The sequence below is a fragment of the Ammospiza nelsoni genome, chromosome 8, assembly GCF_027579445.1.
Source record: "Ammospiza nelsoni isolate bAmmNel1 chromosome 8, bAmmNel1.pri, whole genome shotgun sequence".
NCBI classification, from domain to species: domain Eukaryota; kingdom Metazoa; phylum Chordata; class Aves; order Passeriformes; family Passerellidae; genus Ammospiza; species Ammospiza nelsoni.
Genome location: NC_080640.1, coordinates 14,114,050 through 14,131,029, shown reverse-complemented (window position 1 = coordinate 14,131,029; position 16,980 = coordinate 14,114,050). Strand labels below are relative to the sequence as shown.

Here is a 16,980-nt window from a genome sequence, read left to right as displayed (position 1 = left end):
CGCTTCCGGTTCCGACCGCGTCACGGCGGCCCAGGGGCTGCTCCGCCCCCCGCCGCACCCCATTGGCTGCTCCGCCTCACGTCGCGTCACGCCCAGCCCGGCCGCTGCGGCCGGAGCCGCGGGCGCCGCTGCACACATGATACCGCTGGGGCTAGGTCGGAACCTCTCGCGCCTCGAATCGTTCGTTCGGGGACGCCATGGTGTCTTCCCCCCCGGTACACCCCCGGCGAGGCGGCTGGCGCCAGTGCCCTACACAAAGATGGACGCTCTGGAGTGGCCGTGCCCATTGCTGACCTTCACAAAGATGGCGGCAGGGCGGGGGCGCTGCCCCTCTGCAGCCACGCCCACGGCGGCGAGCTTCTTTCCCCACACAAAGATGGCGGCCGGCGAGGGCGTGCTGCGCAGCTGGCCAATGAGCAGCCGCGTTGCTAGCGGTTGCCATGGAAACAGCCAACGGCGAGTGGGGATGGACGCTGGCGGCGGGGCACCGCCCGGCGGGGCGGGTGCTGGCAGGGGCGGTGGCGGCCGCCGCCCCTCGGCGGGACCTGCTGGGGAGCGGCGTAGGCGGACGGCGCGGAGCCAGGTGAGCGCGGGCCGCGGGTTCCTGCGCCGCCCGCCCCGCTCGCCCCGCTCCTGGGCATGCACCGGGGCCGTGAGCATCGCCACGCGCGTCCCGCTGATGGGGCGTGCGTGTATCAGCCGTGGGTGCATGAACACACCGGGGTGCGGGTGCATCAGCCGTGGTGCACGGACACGGCGGGGTGTGGGTGCACGGACACACCGGGGTGTGGGTGATCGCTCACAGAAACAGAGACACGACGGGGTATCGGTACACCGGGATATGGGTACATCGCCCGTGGGCGCGGTCACGCCCCCGGACACGCTGCCCAGGCGGGGTGTGCGCGCATCCCCCGTGGGTGCGTGGCGCGGGCGGGATGTCCGTGCCTCGGCCCGGGGATGTGTGGTGTGGTGCAACGGGGTCGTGCCCCCTCGGCCGCTGTGCGATCCGGGCTGTGCGGGGCGCGCCGCCCCTCCCTGCGACGGGCGCGGTACGCGGGGCAGGCTCCGGGTACCGGGAGCCCCGCGCCGGCGGGCCCGGCTCCTGGGCAGGCTGGAGTGCTCATGGGGCGCTGTCCTCCGGCTGAAGTGTCACAGGCCGTGCTGGCCGTGTCACAGCCCGCCGCAGCACCCTCTCCTGCGCCCGGCGCGGCTGGGCAGGCTGCAGGGCGGGAGCCGGCGGTGCGCTCCCGGTGCCTCCCATCAGCAGAGAGCACTGTTCAGTCGCTGCTCGCCTGGGCTGGGGCCATTTCTCTGACACAAAGCCCTGGCAAGTTCCTGTTTTGCTGCTGTTTTGCCACGTCCTGCTGGTTTCATGTGGTTCAGTACCCACCTTTTGGGTGATGTGCAGCCGGCTGTGAGCGGATAGACCCCGCCTGGATGCTGGGAGCCCCTTCCCATCTCTGGCTCTGCCTCAGCTGCACCGGCAGCTGCTGGAGAGGCAGCGCCCAGCCCACCTGCGGGGCTGTCTCTGTTCTGCTGCCTTCCCTGTCTGCTGGCGAGAGCTGTGCTGCGTAGTAGGGCTCTGCGAGGTGTGCAGGGCTTAAGGGGATGCTTGCTGTTGGCAGGCAGGCTTGCAAAGCCTGGGTAGCTGAGCAAAGCCCTGAAGCCCCAGGATCCTATCTGTGCTGTCCCTCTTGGAAGGAGTGTCCTGTCATCCCTGGGGGTAAACCGGGTCTGCCCATTCGTGATGCTGAATCTGGAAACTCCACAAGCTCTCTGTTCCCTCTCCTGAGATACTCCCCTGAACACAATCCAGCAAATCCATCTCCTCTCCAAAATGCTTGTTTCTGTCTGGAACTGCCTCAGCAAAGCTCATAATGGCTCCTGGCCTGAGCCTGCACAGTGCAGGACCTCTGGGGTTCTGCTGGAGTGCCATGACGGAGGCAGCCAGTTCATGACACACTCCTCTTCCTGCCACTCACTCACATTTCACAGGGCTGTGACCCCCGTGGGCTCACATCTCCCCGAGCCCTGCAGTGGGGCGGGCAGCAACCCGAACCTGGCGGCTGGGGTTTCAGAGCCTGGGCAGGGCAGCTGTGCTCACCTCCTCATCTGTGCTGTGCCCTAGCAGAGAGAGCTGTCCCCAGAGCAGGCAGGCAAGGGATGCAAGGGCTCTGGGTGAGCTGAGCTGCTCTCCCTGCCCAGCAGCTCTCTGTGCCTCTCCCTGCCAGCTCTTGTCCTGCTGTGCCGGAGGCTGTTGCCATGACCCTCACCAAAGGCTCCTTCACCTACTCCAACGGGGAGGAGTACCGTGGCGAGTGGAAAGAAGGTGAGATGTGGCAGGAGGGAACGGTGCCACCTGTGCTGGGGGATAACAAAGCCCACATCTCTGCCCAGCTCCACACTGGGGCAGGTCTCACTCTGGCCAGTGCTGCCCATTTCTGCTCTCACCCAGGTCGCAGGCATGGCATCGGGCAGCTGACGTTTGCTGATGGCACTGCCTACGTGGGGCACTTTGAGAACGGGCTCTTCCACGGCTGCGGCGTGCTTACCTTCTCCGACGGCTCCAGGTGGGCACGGCGCTCCCGCGTGCACCTCCCTGGGCATTCCCCCTTGCCGTGGGGAGCTGCTGCCTCAGGAGAGCCTCCCACACAGGTACGAGGGGGAGTTTGTGCAGGGCAAGTTCAATGGCGTCGGGGTCTTCACCCGCTGTGACAACATGACCTTCGAGGGCGAGTTCAAAGGCGGGCGCGTGTATGGCTTCGGTGAGTGCTGCACGGCCCCTGCTCAGCTCTGCCCCTTCCAGCACCTCCCTGGCCCCATCCCGGTGGGTGCAGCTCCCTGCCTCTTCACTCCCAGCCCTTCCCTCTCCTCCCCAGGTCTCCTGACCTTCCCTGATGGCTCGCACGGCGTGCCCCGCAATGAGGGATTCTTTGAGAACAACAAGCTGCTGCGGCGGGAGAAGTGCACGGCCATCATCCAGAGGGCCCAGGGCGCCTCCAAGTCTGCCCACAGCCTGACAGCGTGAGGGTGCCTGCATCCCCTCCCACCAGAGCAGGGACCCCCTGCTTGGGCACTGGCTGGCCCTGGAGAAGGGATGTGGCACTGCTGGGTGCCTCCCTGCCCTTCGTCCCCTCCAAGCGTCTTCCTGCCAAACCCCTGTCGCTGGAGGGGATGGGACCCTCCGCTCTCCACCCAAGTGCCCTGGGGCAGCCGTGGTGCCTTCTCTTTCTGGCTGTAGCCCTGGCACCTGCTGGAGCAGCAGAAGGGCTTGGCCCTTCTTCCCCCCAGGAAGACTGTGGACCACTACAGCTGCTAGCCAGCTGCAGAGGATGGAGCAGGGGGGTAGAGGCTGGTCCCTGACCCCACTGCCAGGGTGCCTTGGCTGGAAGCTGCTGACTGAACCACGTGCCCCCAGAGGGGCAGCTCCTGGCTCACTTTGTTGCCCTGGTCCTGGAGGCAGGATGGGCACCCCGGGCATGCTGTGGCCTGCACCCTCAGCTCAGGGTGACTGGCCATCCCCCTGCATGCCCAGGCTACGGTGACACTGTGTCCCCAAAGAACCCAGCCTGCTCTCAGGCCAGCCAATGGGCTGTGTTCCCCTCATCCCTGTGCCAATCCACCCATCCACCCACTGCCTTGGGGACACCAGCAGCACATCCCCACCAAGAGCGACTGGGAAATGCCCAGCCTGGTGCATCTGCTGCACGCTGGTGAGGATGGCAGCAATGGTGAGCAAGGAGAAGGGTCAGCTGGAGCCTGGAGTGAGGACTGAGCAGGGCTGCATGGAGTGCCAGGGCTGGAGCAGGAGGCCTGGGCAGAGCGGGGATAGAGGTATAGTGACGGGGCAGGCAGGGGGCACACAGTTCCCCATTTTGCCCCCACAAGCATCCTTCACCTCCCCACTGCATGCTCACCTTCACCCCCAGTGTGGTCTGGCTGGCTGTGGCACTGGGCTCCCGGCAGCCCTCACTGCCCAGTGCAGGGGCTGTGCCTCCCTGCCAGCCTCTGCCCACACCGGGCCCCGTGCCTTGCTGTGACCCTGCCTTGTGCTGCTGCCTGCACGGGCCTCAGCTGAGTAAACCATGTTGCCAAACACCTGTGCCATGTCTTTTTTGCTGGGAGCAAGGATGGGATGGGCGCCTTGCACAGAAGGGACTGCAGACACAAAGAGGAGACTGCAGGTTTATTCATGGCACAAAGATCCACCCCTTCCCAGGCAAAGAGAACAGGTCCCTGGGGGCTGGCTTGGGGTTGCCCTCCTCCATCCAGTCTGCCCAGTCCAGCCCTGTCCAACAGGGAAGAGTAATATGGCAGCCCTCTCCTGGCCATCCCCCAGTGTCCCCAGAATGTCCCCAGTTCTCAGGGTCCCTGACTCCTGTAGCTGCCCAGAGTGGGAAGGGGCAGATGGAGAACAGCTCACAGCCAGCCATTGGCACTGAAGGTGCTCCTCAGCTCTTCAACCTGGGCAGGGCTCAGAGGGGCCAGGGGTGCACGGCAGGGACCTCCATAGTAGCCAAACCACTCCATGGCCTTCTTCAGCCCCGGGATGCCAAACCGGCGGGTGACCTGTGGGACGGAGGGAGGGCATGGAGGCTTCCTGGCCCCCATGGGGCAGCATGCTCTCTGGGCTCTGCTGTGCAGCCCCTGCTCCCATGGCTTTGCTTGCCATCACTCCTGTCCTCCCCATGTGGGGCTGCAAGGCTGGCAGGGTGTGAGGTGGCTGCAGCACCCCATGAAGTGCCCACCGTGGGGTGGGGGCGCAGAGCACACGCACACAGGACTCCACACAGGAGCTCTGTGGCACGTTGGGCTCTGCAGCAGGGACAGGCCACTCCATAGTGGGATGAGGGGCCCAGGAAAGACCACCTTTTCCCCCACACACACTGCTGCCTATAAATAGCCAGCAAGGCTCTCACAGAGGGTCATGCACCACTGCCTGGTGCCAGTGGACAAGCTGTTCCTCGACAGGGCTGGCACTTTCCACCTTCTCACCTCCAGCCTGTCTTGGCTCGCTGGCCAAGGTGCTGTGTGCTGTGCTGTTCTGTACCCCTGAACCACCCATCCACCCCCTGCAGCCCAAGGGACTTCCATTCTTTGCCTGTCTCCTGGCCTGGCACCCCTCCCCTCAGCAGCCATGGGGTTCTGCCTGCTCACCGCTGTGTTGGGCTCAATGAGGCGGTGCTGCAGGTCCTGGGCCTCCTGCCACTGCCCCGTGCGGCACAGGTGGTCCAGCTGACACAGTGGGTCACCCAGAACATTGGCGAGGGCACACACACCCCCGGAGGCACCTAGAGACACCAGGACACTGTGGCAGCCAGCTCAGAGTGCTGTGCCTACCCAGCACCCCCCGGTCTCTCGCCTGCCTCCCCCTGCCAGGCAGTGTCTCCAGGCAGTGTCCCCAGCCAAGTCTGGGCAGCTGCACTTACCCACAGCGTAGCTCGCCAGCAGGAAGCCAGCTGATCCTGCCAGCACCTGGAAATCCTCCTGCCTTGTCTTGTGGACCATCAGCCCCATGCGGGTGATCTAGGGAGAGACATGACATGCCCTGGGGCCGGCATCACCCAGTGCCCCTGCTGCAGGGTGCCTGCGGGCAGCCCTGGGGTCCAGGGAAGGGCTGCAGGTCCCAGTTCCCCATTCCCAGCTTAGGTCCACATTTGGTGGTAAGCAGCCCTGGGAAAATCCTGCTCCACTCACGTCCCCACCGCTGTCCTTGATCCCAATGATGTTGGGGTGCTGAGCCAGGGTGGTGACAGCCTCCATGGGCAGGTCCAGGCCGGTGTTGGCAGGAACACTGTACAGCACCACAGGGATGGGGGATGCGTCGCCAACCTGCAGGCAGCCAGGCACATTTCAGTAGCTGGGGTGGGCTGGGGACACATTGGACGTGTGAAACCTGCTGGGCTGGCAGGCACTGGACAGGCTCACCTCTGTGTAGTGATGGATGAGGGCAGCAGTGGTCATGGCCCCCCGATAATAGCAGGGTGTCACAACCAGCGCCACATCAGCCCCCGCCTCTGCCATGCTGACTGTCAGCTCGATGGTGGCCTGGGTGGCTGGGGAGGAGGCAGAGGGGTGAGGGGTGCTCCAGGGGGGACACATGGCCCTGCACTGCCCCCCACGCTGCCCACACAGGCACTCACATTCACAGCCCGAGCCAGCCAGCAGCAAGTGGTCCCTGGGCAGAGCCCGGCGCACGCAGCTCACCACCTCCACCTTCTCACGGGACGCCAGGTAGGGATACTCCCCATTGGAGCCCAGCACCACCAGCCCTGGAACACAAATGTGGGGAGGACAGGAGAAGAGTGCCAGGACTGTCAGGGATCCACATTACTCTCACTCCGTTCTTTGCTGCTGGCACCCAGGCAGAGCTCCACAGCCCACAGTGTGCCCTCTCCTGCCTATGTCCTTGCAGTCCCAGCCTCCTGGTCAGAAGAGAGGACACTGGGGATTATCCTTGTGAGGCTGCAGCTCCTCTCCTATCATCTATCCATCCCTGGCAATCAACAGATACATAACCCATGAATTTTTCAGAGTGTGCATGGGAGTGCACAGGTTCAAGCCTGCAGCTATGAGTGGAGCATGTGTGCAGGCCTGCACGTGTGTGGAGCGTGTGTGCAAGCCCGTGCTGGCTTGTGCTGGGGGTGTGCAAGGACACACTCGTGTGCCTGGGCACGTGCCGTGCAGAGGGCCCCAGGTGGGTGACCGGAGGCGGTGCCAGCCACGGAGCAAAGTCCAGCCGGAGGCTGAGCACCCTTGGGAAGCTGGCAGGCTGCCCGCACAGCCTCTGTGGCAGGCGGGGTTCGGGCGGGAGCCGGCACGGAGGAGGACGGCGGCAGCGCTTACCTCGGAAGGGGATGCGGGCGTAGCGGCGCAGGTTCCCCTCCAGCTGGCCATAGTCCACCTCCTGTGTGGGCGAGAAAGGGGTGGCGAGCGGTGGGAAGATGCCGCCGAGATTGAATGAGGGCTCTGGTGCCTGCGGGGTGCTGAGGCCCCGGCAGTGCCTGGGGGCTGCCCGGCGCAGAGCGGCCAGGGCGGGCCGGAGCGAGGCGGTGAGGCCGGTGCTGAGGGCCATGGTGGCTGCCGCTGCCTCCGCCGCTGCCGCGCCTGTTAATGTTTGACGGGACACGTGAGGGACCCGCGACCCCGCTGGGCAGGCGACATGGGGGGTGGCACCAGATGAGCTCAGGGTGTTCTTGCCCCTCCAGGAGATGGCTGCAAGGAGCTCAGTCCCCTCCAGGTGAGCTTTGGCCACCGCGGCCGTGGCTTTCCCTTCTGCTTGCCAACCCTGGCAGACATCCCTCTGCCTCGTACAGGGCTGGGCTGCAAGGCCAGGGAGGGACCAGGCATTGCAAGCAGTCCCAAGGCTTTGGTCAGGGATCACCTGATCCAGCTGCCAGTGTAGGGTCTCCTGTAAACGGGTGAGTGTGAACATTTCCATGTAGGGAGCAGTGAGCACTGCACTCTGCATGTGTGCAAAGGGACCACGTGTCCCCTGGGGATGGCTGCAGCAGGAAAGGCAGAAGGACAAGAAGCCATCCAACCCCACAGAGTGGCTGCCCAGCACGGGTACAGCTGCTGCTCTCTGGCATAGCCCCAGCCTCCAGCACCACATGGACTCAGGCTGAGCTGTCCTCCATGTATTTTCTTCCCTGAGCTTGCCCAGGTGGTACTTCACAGAACTGTGAGCAATTAGGACTCCTGCAGCAAGGAGTCCTGCCCTTAAACCACTTGGTGTCACCAATACTTGAGTCCTAGTGATAGGAAGCAGGGCTCATCATGCTGCCAGATAACCCTGCTCCCAAATAACTCAGCTTCCCCAGGCCCATCAACGATGAGATGCCCAACCTCAAAGCTCCCTGGAGCCAAACACTGCTCTTTGCTGACTTTTATTGACACAGACAAGTCTTGTCTGGATCCTGCTCTTTGGAGCTGGGCCCAGCCCCTGGTGCCTGGCGCCATCATGCAGGGACCTCCATCTCCCCTTGTGGCTGCTCCTTGGTCTCCAGCGCCTGACGTGTGTCCACCTGCCACTGCTGCACCAGGTCTGTCGGGGTCTTGCCAGCCTGCAAGAGTGCACAGACAGGCTGGGCATAGGGTGGTGCAAAATGGTGGGGCAGGAAATGGCCTCAGTGCTGGCCTCACACACTCACCTCATTCTTGGCCATCATGTCAGCCCCGTGCAGGATCAGCGTTTTGATGATCTTGTAGCGACTGAGCCGTGTGGCATCATGCAGCGCTGTGTCACCCTCCTGTGAGAGACACAGCTTCACTGGACAGTGGGGTCCAGGGACAAGGACCCTCTGCTTGTCCCCAGCACACCAATCTCCACACAAGGGGGATGCTCCTGTCCCAGACCTGGCTGCAGCTGCAACCACCCTGGGGCAGCAGTGCGTATGTCCAGATGTGCCCCACCGTGGGTGCTGGAAGCCCTTGGAGGGGTCAGCAAAGGGAGAGGGATCAGTGTTGCCTGCAGTGATGCCTGGATGGCTGCAGCACTCACCCTGTCTGGGGCATTGATATCCACCCCACAGTGGATGAGATGCTCCACGATGTCAAGGTGTCCGGTTCGGGTGGCCACGTGAAGGGGTGTGCTGAGCAGCTTTAGGGGGGTGAGATGGACATCGGGGGGGATCAGCACCCACAGCTGCTAACCCAACAGAGGGTCAGCTCTGGTACTCCAGGGTATGCCCCTGCCCCTGGCACAACCCTGTGACCTGCTCTGTCCTGCTCACCTTGTCCTTCACATTGAGGTCTGCCCCGCGGTCTTGAAGCAGTTTGACAGCATCCAGGTGCCCACCCCGGCAGGCCCAGTGCACGGCTGTGCAGTCCAGCTGGACATACAGTGCTGTGTCATGGTGGGGGGACACCCCTACCCTGTGCCTGTCCCCTGCCCCAGCAGGTCCCCGTGCTGGAGCTGAAGTGGCAGAGCCCTGCCTGCAGCCACCTCCGTGATGGGGACAGCAGTGCCCCACTGCAGGGTCCCCAGTTCTGCCGTAGTTCTGGCTGCAACACACCCAGATGCTCAGACCAGCACACAGCTGGAAGCAGAATCCAGCCTCACCCGGTCCCTGAAGTCAACAGTGGCCCCAGTGTCCAGCAGCTTCTGCAGGATTTCCATGTGTCCCTCCAGCGAGGAGCGGTGCAGGGCTGTGCGGTGGAACTGCGGGACAGGGTGGCACATTGGCAGACAGAGGCATCCTCCCCTGCCCAGTCTGGTTGTACCTCCAGCCCTGTCCCAAGGGTCCCAGCGCTCACCCACAGGTGTGGTGGGGCATGGCTGCAGGTCTTGGTGGCATGCAACAGGGGGCAACCAGTGGCTGCCAGGGATGCTACCTCATCACAAGTGTCAGGGGAGCCACCATCTGCCAGAAACTTCTCGATGAAGTGCATCTTGCCCTGGACAGCAGCTCGCAGGAAGGTCTCTGGCTCCACAGGACCATCCTGACAATGGCACAGGCTCAGGGCTGGGGCAGCACAGGGGTGCAGGAGAGGGGACAACATGGGGGTCCCCTGCCCTGCTTCCCCATGAAGGTCTCTGAGTGGCAGGGTGACCCGGGGGCTGGCCTGTGGGTGGTGCAGCCCCTATCCCAGCAGCCCCCTCCCACAGCTTGGGACCCCTGACGTACAATCTCCAGGGGCTCAGGTGGTGGAGCGGGCTCGGGGGTGGCTGCCCGCTCTGCCCGGCGCTGCCGGCGCTGCTTGCGGAGCTCGATGAGCCGTTGGATGCTCCCCACGTCGATGATCTCCCGCCTCAGATCCACGGAGCTCCTCCGCACCTTCTCCTGGCCCTGCCGAGCACACACAGTGCCCCGTTTGACTTGTCTGTGACCAGCCACCCCTGGCCAGCCTGCAGCCCAGCCCACTCACCTTGATGGCCTCAAGGCCCCAGTTCCTGGGCCCGCGGAGTTTCTCCTCCTCCAGCTCAGGTGTGTTCATCCGCTCCACGGCTGGCGGCTCCCATGCTCCATCCCCTCTGAGTTTCTGCACAGGCACAGCGGGTGCTTCATGGTCTTGTCTGGGCACAGAGCAGCCCCACTGCCTCCATCCTCAGCCTGCCAGGGAAGGTGGCTCTGGGCATGGCTCCACTCGCCGCTGAGGTCTGCAGGGTGCTTGGCAGCCCTCGGGCATGCCCGCCCACCCTGCTTGGTAAGCTGGGCACCTGCTGGCTGCTCAGTCCTGCCCCATGGGCTAGAGCTGCCGGGTTGGGAACTTGATCCCCCTGAGAGCCCTTGGACACCTTCATATTTCCCCCAGGATGGCAAGGTCGGTGCCAGCCTCCTCACATCCAAGTCCCTAAGGATGGACAGAGTACAATGGGGGTTCCTACTACAGCCCAGGAGGGCTCCCCTGCCCTGTGGACCCACCTCCTCCTTCTCCTCCTCTGCCAGCTTCTGCTCGATGAGTTCCTTGGCCCGCTCCACATCCAGCTCCATGTCGGCCTGCAGTGCACAGTCCTGTGCTCTGGATGTGTCCTCTTCTTCTTGCTACCAGGGGCAGGGAGTTCCCAGTCCTGTGTCCCGGTGCTGCCGGCGGCTTTGCTGGCTGTGAGGCTTTATGCTGCTGGTCTCTCTGTCCCACAGCCCAAGGGCACTGACAGCTGTGACTGCTCCACATGACTGGGGCAGCTTTGCCATGAGCTCACCCTCCTGCTTTCTGGCCCTGACTCACCTCTCCAGCCCCACACTCTCCTAAAGAGCCCCCCCCCCCCACACACCCTGGGTTGACCAGGACATCTGTGCTTGTTACGGGGAGCTGTGGTGTGCAGAACCTGTGACAGCCGGTCAAGACAGGCTCAGCACTACAGGGACATGATCCAGGGTCATCCCATAGGCATAGCACCTATGCCTGTGCCACCCACCCTGGGCAAGCAAGATGCTCCCATGGCTCCCATCTCTGTCCAGTCAGATGCTGCAGCAGCCACCAACATTGCCCGAGGTTCCCTGGCCCCTTGGGCAGTGTGGGGGCCTGGGGGGGGGGTCTGCCCACCCCAAAGGGAGGCAATGGGTCCTCTCAAGTCTCTCAGCAGCAGCAGCAGGGGATGCCAGGAGTCATGGCCCCTGTGTGCTGCTTTAGAGGATGACCTCAGGTGTGGAACATTCTGAGCAGCCCTGCCAGGGTCCCCGAGGCTGCCTGGCCTCCCCCACAGCACATGGCAGGCTGGCAGCAGGAGTGGCCTCACGTGGGGCCAACAGGCAGAGCTGGCAGCTATTCCCGGCAGCAGGAACATTGTTCAACCCTCCTGAGAACTCCCCCCTTGTAAGGTGAGGCAAACACTGCCTTGTGCAGGGACAGTTAATGCGCTGGGCACCATCCACCAGCACAGGACCTGGGGGAGGGACAGACAGCTATACATCACTGTCACCCTCCTGGGCAGCTCCCAGGGCCATCCTGGGGTGCCCTGTCCCATGGGTGTAACAGGCCATGGTGGCTGTAAAGGTAGTCTTGCACTGTTCCCCTCCACGGACTGTCCCACCTAGCGCAAGGGCAGACACCAGCTTAAACCTCCAGAGGGGAAGCAGCAGGAAAGGAAGGTGATGACCCCACACTAAGAAGCAGCTGGGATGACAATGGGACAATGCAGGGGAAGGGTCCTGGCAAGCAAACAGCCAGGGCTGGCAGGACAGGATCAGGGTGGCACTAGGGAGCAGAGCCAGGGTGTCCAGGCTACCCTTGACCACCCTGTGCCCATTCTGACACGGGAGCAGATACAGGACAGGCACAGGGACCACCCATGGCTATGGGTCACAGCCCCCTCCAGCCTGTCCCCAAGGCCAGAGGAAGGATGAAAAGGCTTTATTGATAAATACAGACTATGTACAGAGGGGAGACATCTCCACCCAGCCCAGCACCCCACGGGTCTCCTGGCCAGGGGGAAGCCAGAGCCCAGTAGGTCACAGCCTCTCCCTGCCAGCACAGCCTGGCAGAGGAGCCCCAGCCCCAGAGACGTTTGGTCTCGAACCTCCTTCAGCAAACACGGCGCCTGCCCGTGTTCCCGGCCAAGGGGAGCCACCGTGGTGGCACAGCCCCATGCACACCTTCCTGGGGGGGTCACCTGTGTGGCAGCCTCAGGGGGGAGCAGGAGCAGCTCCAGATGGGCCAGAACACAGCACAGGGAATCCCCTGAGGTACCACACCCCCCAGCCCCCTGCCCTCTCCCCTCAACCAGCAGGGGGTGGCTCAGTTCCTGGGTGCAAGGGGCTGGTTGACAATCACTTGCACAACAAAATCCTTCTGGATCTTGGTCTCCTGCAGTCGCGTGCGGTCGGTGAGCAGCTTGCCTGAGAAGAACCAGCGCTGCCAGGCCAGGTCAATGCCCTCCTGCGCCTGCAGCTGCTTCTTCAGCTGCCCGATGGTGTCGCTCATGCTGGCGCTGAGGCGCAGGTCCTTGCCAGTGGAGAGGCGCACCTTGAGTGTGAACTCCCGCCGGGCGTGGGGCGGCGGCTCGGCCGGCTCCACCGCCTCCTCCTCGCTCCGCTCCAGGATCAGGTTGACTGGGGGTGCCAGGCAATAGACGGGCAGCTGGTACCGGTTGCCCAGCTCATCATAGCACTCCGTCAGGGACCCTGGGGACAGCAGGATAAGATGCTAAGGGTGGGCATCCCCATGGACCACTCAGATGGGGACAGGGCCACCTCAAGCGGCATGGCACAGCCTGCCTTTCTCACCTTGGCTCTGGATGGCAGGTGGGAGTCCCTTTTTACTCTAGCCTGGGACCCCATGCGCCCAGATATGGGACATTCAGCACACACCCCACCCAAACCCCCAATGCTGACCCTCACCATGGGGCAGGGTGATGCTGGCTCCATCGAGGATGGCCTGGGCCAGGCTGTGGTCATTGGCTTCTACAGCATAGGCAGCTGCCTTCAGGGCATCCCAGATCTCCTTGCGGCCTTCAAAGGCTGGTGCTGTGTCCCAAAACTCGTCCCGCTTGCTGCGCAGCTGCCCGTCTGTCATGGGGTAGTCACTCTTCCACTTGGGACACTCCTTCTTCAGGGGCTCATTGCGGCCTGTAGACAGGGGGATACTCAGCCAAAGGACAGGGTTTCCCCTTGGGGCCTGAGCCCCCCACCTCCCCACAACCACAGGTTCTTCCTGGAGACCTCCTGCACCCCAGCAAGGGTCTGAGGGATCACCCTGTCCAGTGAACAACAGCCCCCAATGTAGCCAGGGGTAACTGGCCTAAGCAAGCCTGGCCCAAGATCCCACTGGCCCTATGGCAGTTGCTCCCTCAAGTGACACCCTTTGCCCCCAGTGGGGACAAGGGCTCTTACATCCTTGCTTGGGGGACCAGCCGCTGCCCCTTAGGGTAGCCAAAGGGCCTCAGGGCCCTCTGAGGCAGCGCAGTATTTATAGCTTGGGGAATTAGCCAGGAAATAAGCTGGTGAGTTGGAACGAGAAGGGGATTACAAAGGCTGAGCTGCAGCAAAGGGGGGGTCAGGACTTCACTGTCCCCTCTGCCCACCCCGGGATGACAGGGACCAGCTGCAGGCAGGACAGCAGGCACACAGCGTCCTGGGCACCAGGGGCACAGAGGGCATTGCTACCAGACTGCAGGTGCCCCGGCAATGGGCTGAACTGAGCTGGCTCTCCCCAAAGCAGCCCCTAGCCACATCCCCACAGACCTTCAGCAGCCAGCACTGCCCAGGGATCTGAGCCACCCCAATGCCAGTCCCAGATCACCAAGCCCTCCCTACACTGGGTTGTGGCCCTGTGGGAACAGCCCTGTCCCGCCGGTCCCACAGCCAGGCCGGACATGTGGGGCAGGAAGGAGCTGTTGTCACTCCCAGCTGAGCTGGGGACAATGAATGATAACAGCTCCTTCCTGTCACCCCCCTCCCTGAGCTGGCCAGGCAGCACCCCTCCTGTGGGGACAGGATGAGGGGAAAGTGAGGCTCCAGCTGGGCAGGAAGATGCCTGTGCCCACACAGCGACCTGCCAGGCAAGGTGATGCCACACACCCCAGCCACTGGAGACAGCCACCACCGCCAGCTGTGGCTGAGCCAAGTTCCCCAGACAGCTGCTCCTGAGTAAGTGTGTGCTGACACACAGCACTACAGGACCTTTTCAACTGTACCAGCCCTGCCTCACCCTGCCCAAGACCACTGGAGCCAGCATGGCATCTGCCTCCCAGCAGCACCCACCTCAGGGGTCCCCAGGGGCTCAGCTACCCCAGGGCTGGGCACTGAGCATCCCTGGCAGGCAGCATCCTGCCCACATGCCCGGAGCAGCAAGGGCAGCCGGCTGCAGCCAGCGCTGCCGATTCAGCAGTCACCGTGCTGGGCCACAGGGATTTGCAGCACCACAGGACACAGCAAGGTCAGAGGCAACACCTGTCCCAGGAGGGCAGCGGAGAAGTGTCCACAGCCAGCCTGAAGGACATGTCTGGGATCATGTCCCCACACTGCTGTGGCCACGAGGCTGGGGGCTCATGTTCTCACAGCCAGGACTCCTGGCCAGCACTCCCAGTCAGCACCATTCCCCCAGCTCTGCTTGCAACAAAGGGAAGAGGCTGGCTCAGGAGAGGCAGCAGGACTGGAGCCGGGGGGGGCCGGGGGGGTTGGCTGTGGCAGGGAGCAGGGACAGGCTGTGGCTGCCTCGTATGTACAGACATGCCCAGCAGCCTTGCCCAGGTAGGCAGGGGCTTAAGCCTAGTCTATTTATTGCTACCACCCAGCTGGGCCTGCACCTTCTAATCACCTCCTGCTGCTCTATTCCTAGCCCCTTGTGCAACTCTCCACAGCAGCACCACCAGACAGGTCCATCCGCTCGCTGTGCCCAGCCTCGAGCCAACAGGATCTGGCTGGCAGCCTGCTCCTCCTGCCCTGTGCCTGCAGCACCCTGCCCGTAGCTCAGCCCCCATGGTGCCCTGCTGAGGGACCCCCAGGCAGGAGGATGTGACCTAAAGGCTTCCCTGCCCACAGGAGCCTTAGGCAGCCCCAGCTGACAGGTCCTGGGGGCCCCAGAGAAGATGTCAGCCAGAAGGCACACACCACTGCTGCCAGCAGTGCTGGCTGGTCCACTCCTGAGCCAGGCAGGGCTGGGATGCTGCATGCCATGGGCATCCCCAGCTCCTGCTGTGGTAAGCTGCTCACCCCAGGGACAATGCTGTCACCTGCTGCTGGGAGTCCTCAAAGGACCCTTCCACAGGAGGTCACAACAAGCCCCAGCCAGGGCAGGAGCTGGCCAGGCAGGTGGGCAGCTTAGCAGGGCCCCTGTGGCAGCTGGGGTGAGCAGGCAGAGCCCCCCTCCCCACTGATGGTAGGTCCGCGTGTACTGGGACCTGCTGGCACAGGGCATGTCCCCTTACTGCTGGTGAGAGCAGCTGTAGCCTTGCTTCATCCCCCACCACCTGCTGAGCAGCTCCCATGGGCTGGTGGAACCAAAAGGCAAGAACCAGCCAGAGCACCTGGCACAAGGGACAGCCCTGCTCCCCCAGGAAGGCACACACTGGAAGGAAGCAGCAGCGACTCCAGCAGTATACCAGGAAGGGACCATGAGCCATCCCAGCAGAGCAAGTGGGGACGGAGACACAGGCTCTGCAGCCAGCTGTTACCTGGCACGGGAGGGGATCACACAGATCCAGATGCTGGGATCTGACCTCGCCCCCATCACAGCAGCCTGAGCCACAAGGCAATGACAATGGCTCCGCATCCCACCAAGCTGAGGGAACAGTCAGCCAGGAACCCCAGGCCTCACCGATACCCTCAAGAAGGCACTCCTGGGGGGCAAGGTGAGTCGGGGTGGGGCAGCAATCACCCCAGTCCGTACCAGCAGGGCACCCCCGGGGCAGGCTGGCACAGCGGGAGCCCCGCACGGCGGGGGCGGCTGCCCACGGCACCGGCACAGCCTGGCCCGGCAGCCACGGCCCCCCGCACGTTCTGCCGGAGCGGCGAGCCCCGTCCCACGGAAAGCGCCCTTCCCTCGCTCCCTGATCCCAGCTGCGGGCGGGGGCCGGGGCGTCCCGTCCCCAGCACACGCTTCCTGCCCCTCCTCTCCGCCGCCCACTACCGCTCTGCCATAAACACGGTAATTACCGGCTGCGACGGCACCGGCCGGGGAGGCGGCAAGGGAAAGGCGTGATTCATCCTACCAGCCCACGGCTTCTCCGCCAAAACTCCGCCGTACCCATCCCCGCGGCCTCCGGGACCCTCCGGCGTGGCATCACGGGGAAGCACCTCACGGCACCCGGGGGTTCGGCTACCGGTAACTCCGGGGGGCCGCACCAGCCCCGCCGCCGCTCTCCGGACCGGCGCAGCCGCTCCCTGCCCCGGCCGCACCTCCCGGAGCCCCGGGGCAGCGCGGAGGCGGCGGCGCCCGCCGGTGTACGGGACAGCCCGGACCGCGAGCGGGCAGGACCCGGCCGTTCGCAGGACGCGCCGCGCCGCGCAGGGCACGCTGCCGAGCCCGGAGCGGGGCATCCGCCACCCTGCAGTCCTGCCAGGACAGCACTTCCCGGGAGGAGCCGGGAACCGGCAGGGCTCGGCTAGACGAGCAGCCCTCACCCCGCACAGCCTCCGTGGCACCGGGACGGGAGCCGCGGTTCCTGTCCGCTCCCGAGGCCGCGCACCGAACCAGGATCCCCGGCGTCCAGGAACCCCGAGGGCACAGAGCGGTTCCGGGGTTGTGCGAGGGGGGAGCTGTCCCATGGCGAACTGCGCCCCTCCGGTGCCCACGTTCCTCCCGCGCCACCCCTAGGAGGACGCGGGACCCCCCGCCCCAGTGCCCGCGATCGCGGGGGTGCCCAGCCCGGACGACCCCCGCTCACCTGCTCGCTTGCGGGTGTTGCCGCCGGCGGCGGGCCGCTCCCGGCGCTGCCGCCCCACGCAGCCGCCCATGGCGGGGCCGACCGGCGGCGCTCGGCATCGGGGCCGCGCCGGCTCCGCGCTGCGCCCGCCCGTGCGCGCGGGGCCCGGTGTGCGCGCGGGGCCGCCCCGCCCCCCGGGCACACGTGACCGCCGGCTCCGCCCCCACGCAGGC

At 64.6% G+C, this 16,980-nt stretch overlaps 4 protein-coding genes across 12 annotated transcripts; 1 reads left to right on the top strand and 3 right to left on the bottom strand.

The window, feature by feature from the left end:
* The first annotated feature begins 509 nt into the window (after positions 1 to 509).
* Positions 510 to 4,096, top strand: MORN4 (MORN repeat containing 4). Its single transcript, XM_059477149.1, has 5 exons — positions 510 to 583; positions 2,232 to 2,329; positions 2,456 to 2,570; positions 2,656 to 2,765; positions 2,880 to 4,096. Exons 2-5 carry the CDS (start codon positions 2,263 to 2,265, stop codon positions 3,026 to 3,028), a joined length of 441 nt encoding a protein of 146 aa, XP_059333132.1. The 5' UTR covers positions 510 to 583; positions 2,232 to 2,262; the 3' UTR covers positions 3,029 to 4,096.
* Positions 4,097 to 4,180: 84 nt separating this feature from the next.
* Positions 4,181 to 7,075, bottom strand: HOGA1 (4-hydroxy-2-oxoglutarate aldolase 1). The gene is made up of 7 exons (XM_059477345.1): positions 6,847 to 7,075; positions 6,144 to 6,272; positions 5,929 to 6,056; positions 5,698 to 5,832; positions 5,430 to 5,526; positions 5,158 to 5,291; positions 4,181 to 4,569 (listed from the first exon to the last, which is right to left on the bottom strand). Exons 1-7 carry the CDS (start codon positions 7,073 to 7,075, stop codon positions 4,420 to 4,422), a joined length of 1,002 nt encoding a protein of 333 aa, XP_059333328.1. The 3' UTR covers positions 4,181 to 4,419.
* A 326-nt stretch (positions 7,076 to 7,401) lies between these two features.
* ANKRD2 (ankyrin repeat domain 2) lies at positions 7,402 to 10,654 on the bottom strand. 8 transcript variants are annotated; one of them, XM_059477502.1, is made up of 9 exons: positions 10,368 to 10,654; positions 9,871 to 9,984; positions 9,630 to 9,791; positions 9,259 to 9,444; positions 9,065 to 9,163; positions 8,736 to 8,834; positions 8,504 to 8,647; positions 8,154 to 8,252; positions 7,402 to 8,066 (listed from the first exon to the last, which is right to left on the bottom strand). In XM_059477502.1, the coding sequence occupies exons 1-9, from the start codon at positions 10,434 to 10,436 to the stop codon at positions 7,962 to 7,964; spliced, it is 1,077 nt and encodes a 358-aa protein (XP_059333485.1). In that variant the 5' UTR covers positions 10,437 to 10,654; the 3' UTR covers positions 7,402 to 7,961. The 8 variants fall into 8 exon arrangements, 3 of the variants coding, with proteins under 3 accessions (XP_059333485.1, XP_059333486.1, XP_059333487.1); XM_059477503.1 differs by having other exon boundaries at positions 8,504 to 8,602; XM_059477504.1 differs by having other exon boundaries at positions 8,504 to 8,602; positions 9,337 to 9,444.
* A 1,293-nt stretch (positions 10,655 to 11,947) lies between these two features.
* On the bottom strand, positions 11,948 to 16,895 carry UBTD1 (ubiquitin domain containing 1). 2 transcript variants are annotated; one of them, XM_059477506.1, is made up of 3 exons: positions 16,769 to 16,895; positions 12,783 to 13,010; positions 11,948 to 12,566 (listed from the first exon to the last, which is right to left on the bottom strand). In XM_059477506.1, exons 1-3 carry the CDS (start codon positions 16,836 to 16,838, stop codon positions 12,181 to 12,183), a joined length of 684 nt encoding a protein of 227 aa, XP_059333489.1. In that variant the 5' UTR covers positions 16,839 to 16,895; the 3' UTR covers positions 11,948 to 12,180. The 2 variants fall into 2 exon arrangements, with proteins under 2 accessions (XP_059333489.1, XP_059333490.1); XM_059477507.1 differs by lacking the exon at positions 16,769 to 16,895 and adding an exon at positions 16,038 to 16,262.
* Positions 16,896 to 16,980: the final 85 nt, after the last annotated feature.

What these genes read in the sequence shown, in the direction of transcription:
- HOGA1 (XM_059477345.1), bottom strand. Translation starts at nt 7,075, where the DNA reads ATGGCCCTCAGCACCGGCCTCACCGCCTCGCTCCGGCCCGCCCTGGCC. An exon ending in TCATCCATCACTACACAGAG is followed by an intron (nt 5,833 to 5,928) that starts GTGAGCCTGTCC and finishes GGCTGCCTGCAG; the next exon opens with GTTGGCGACGCATCCCCCAT. An exon ending in GCTGGCGAGCTACGCTGTGG is followed by an intron (nt 5,292 to 5,429) that starts GTAAGTGCAGCT and finishes TGGTGTCTCTAG; the next exon opens with GTGCCTCCGGGGGTGTGTGT.
- MORN4 (XM_059477149.1), top strand. Translation starts at nt 2,263, where the DNA reads ATGACCCTCACCAAAGGCTCCTTCACCTACTCCAACGGGGAGGAGTAC. An exon ending in CCGTGGCGAGTGGAAAGAAG is followed by an intron (nt 2,330 to 2,455) that starts GTGAGATGTGGC and finishes GCTCTCACCCAG; the next exon opens with GTCGCAGGCATGGCATCGGG. An exon ending in CGGGCGCGTGTATGGCTTCG is followed by an intron (nt 2,766 to 2,879) that starts GTGAGTGCTGCA and finishes TCTCCTCCCCAG; the next exon opens with GTCTCCTGACCTTCCCTGAT.
- ANKRD2 (XM_059477502.1), bottom strand. Translation starts at nt 10,436, where the DNA reads ATGGAGCTGGATGTGGAGCGGGCCAAGGAACTCATCGAGCAGAAGCTG. An exon ending in CACCTGAGCCCCTGGAGATT is followed by an intron (nt 9,445 to 9,629) that starts GTACGTCAGGGG and finishes TGCCATTGTCAG; the next exon opens with GATGGTCCTGTGGAGCCAGA. An exon ending in ACCTCAATGTGAAGGACAAG is followed by an intron (nt 8,648 to 8,735) that starts GTGAGCAGGACA and finishes TTGGGTTAGCAG; the next exon opens with CTGTGGGTGCTGATCCCCCC.
- UBTD1 (XM_059477506.1), bottom strand. Translation starts at nt 16,838, where the DNA reads ATGGGCGGCTGCGTGGGGCGGCAGCGCCGGGAGCGGCCCGCCGCCGGC. An exon ending in CAACACCCGCAAGCGAGCAG is followed by an intron (nt 13,011 to 16,768) that starts GTGAGCGGGGGT and finishes CCCTGTCTACAG; the next exon opens with GCCGCAATGAGCCCCTGAAG. An exon ending in CAGCATCACCCTGCCCCATG is followed by an intron (nt 12,567 to 12,782) that starts GTGAGGGTCAGC and finishes TGCTGTCCCCAG; the next exon opens with GGTCCCTGACGGAGTGCTAT.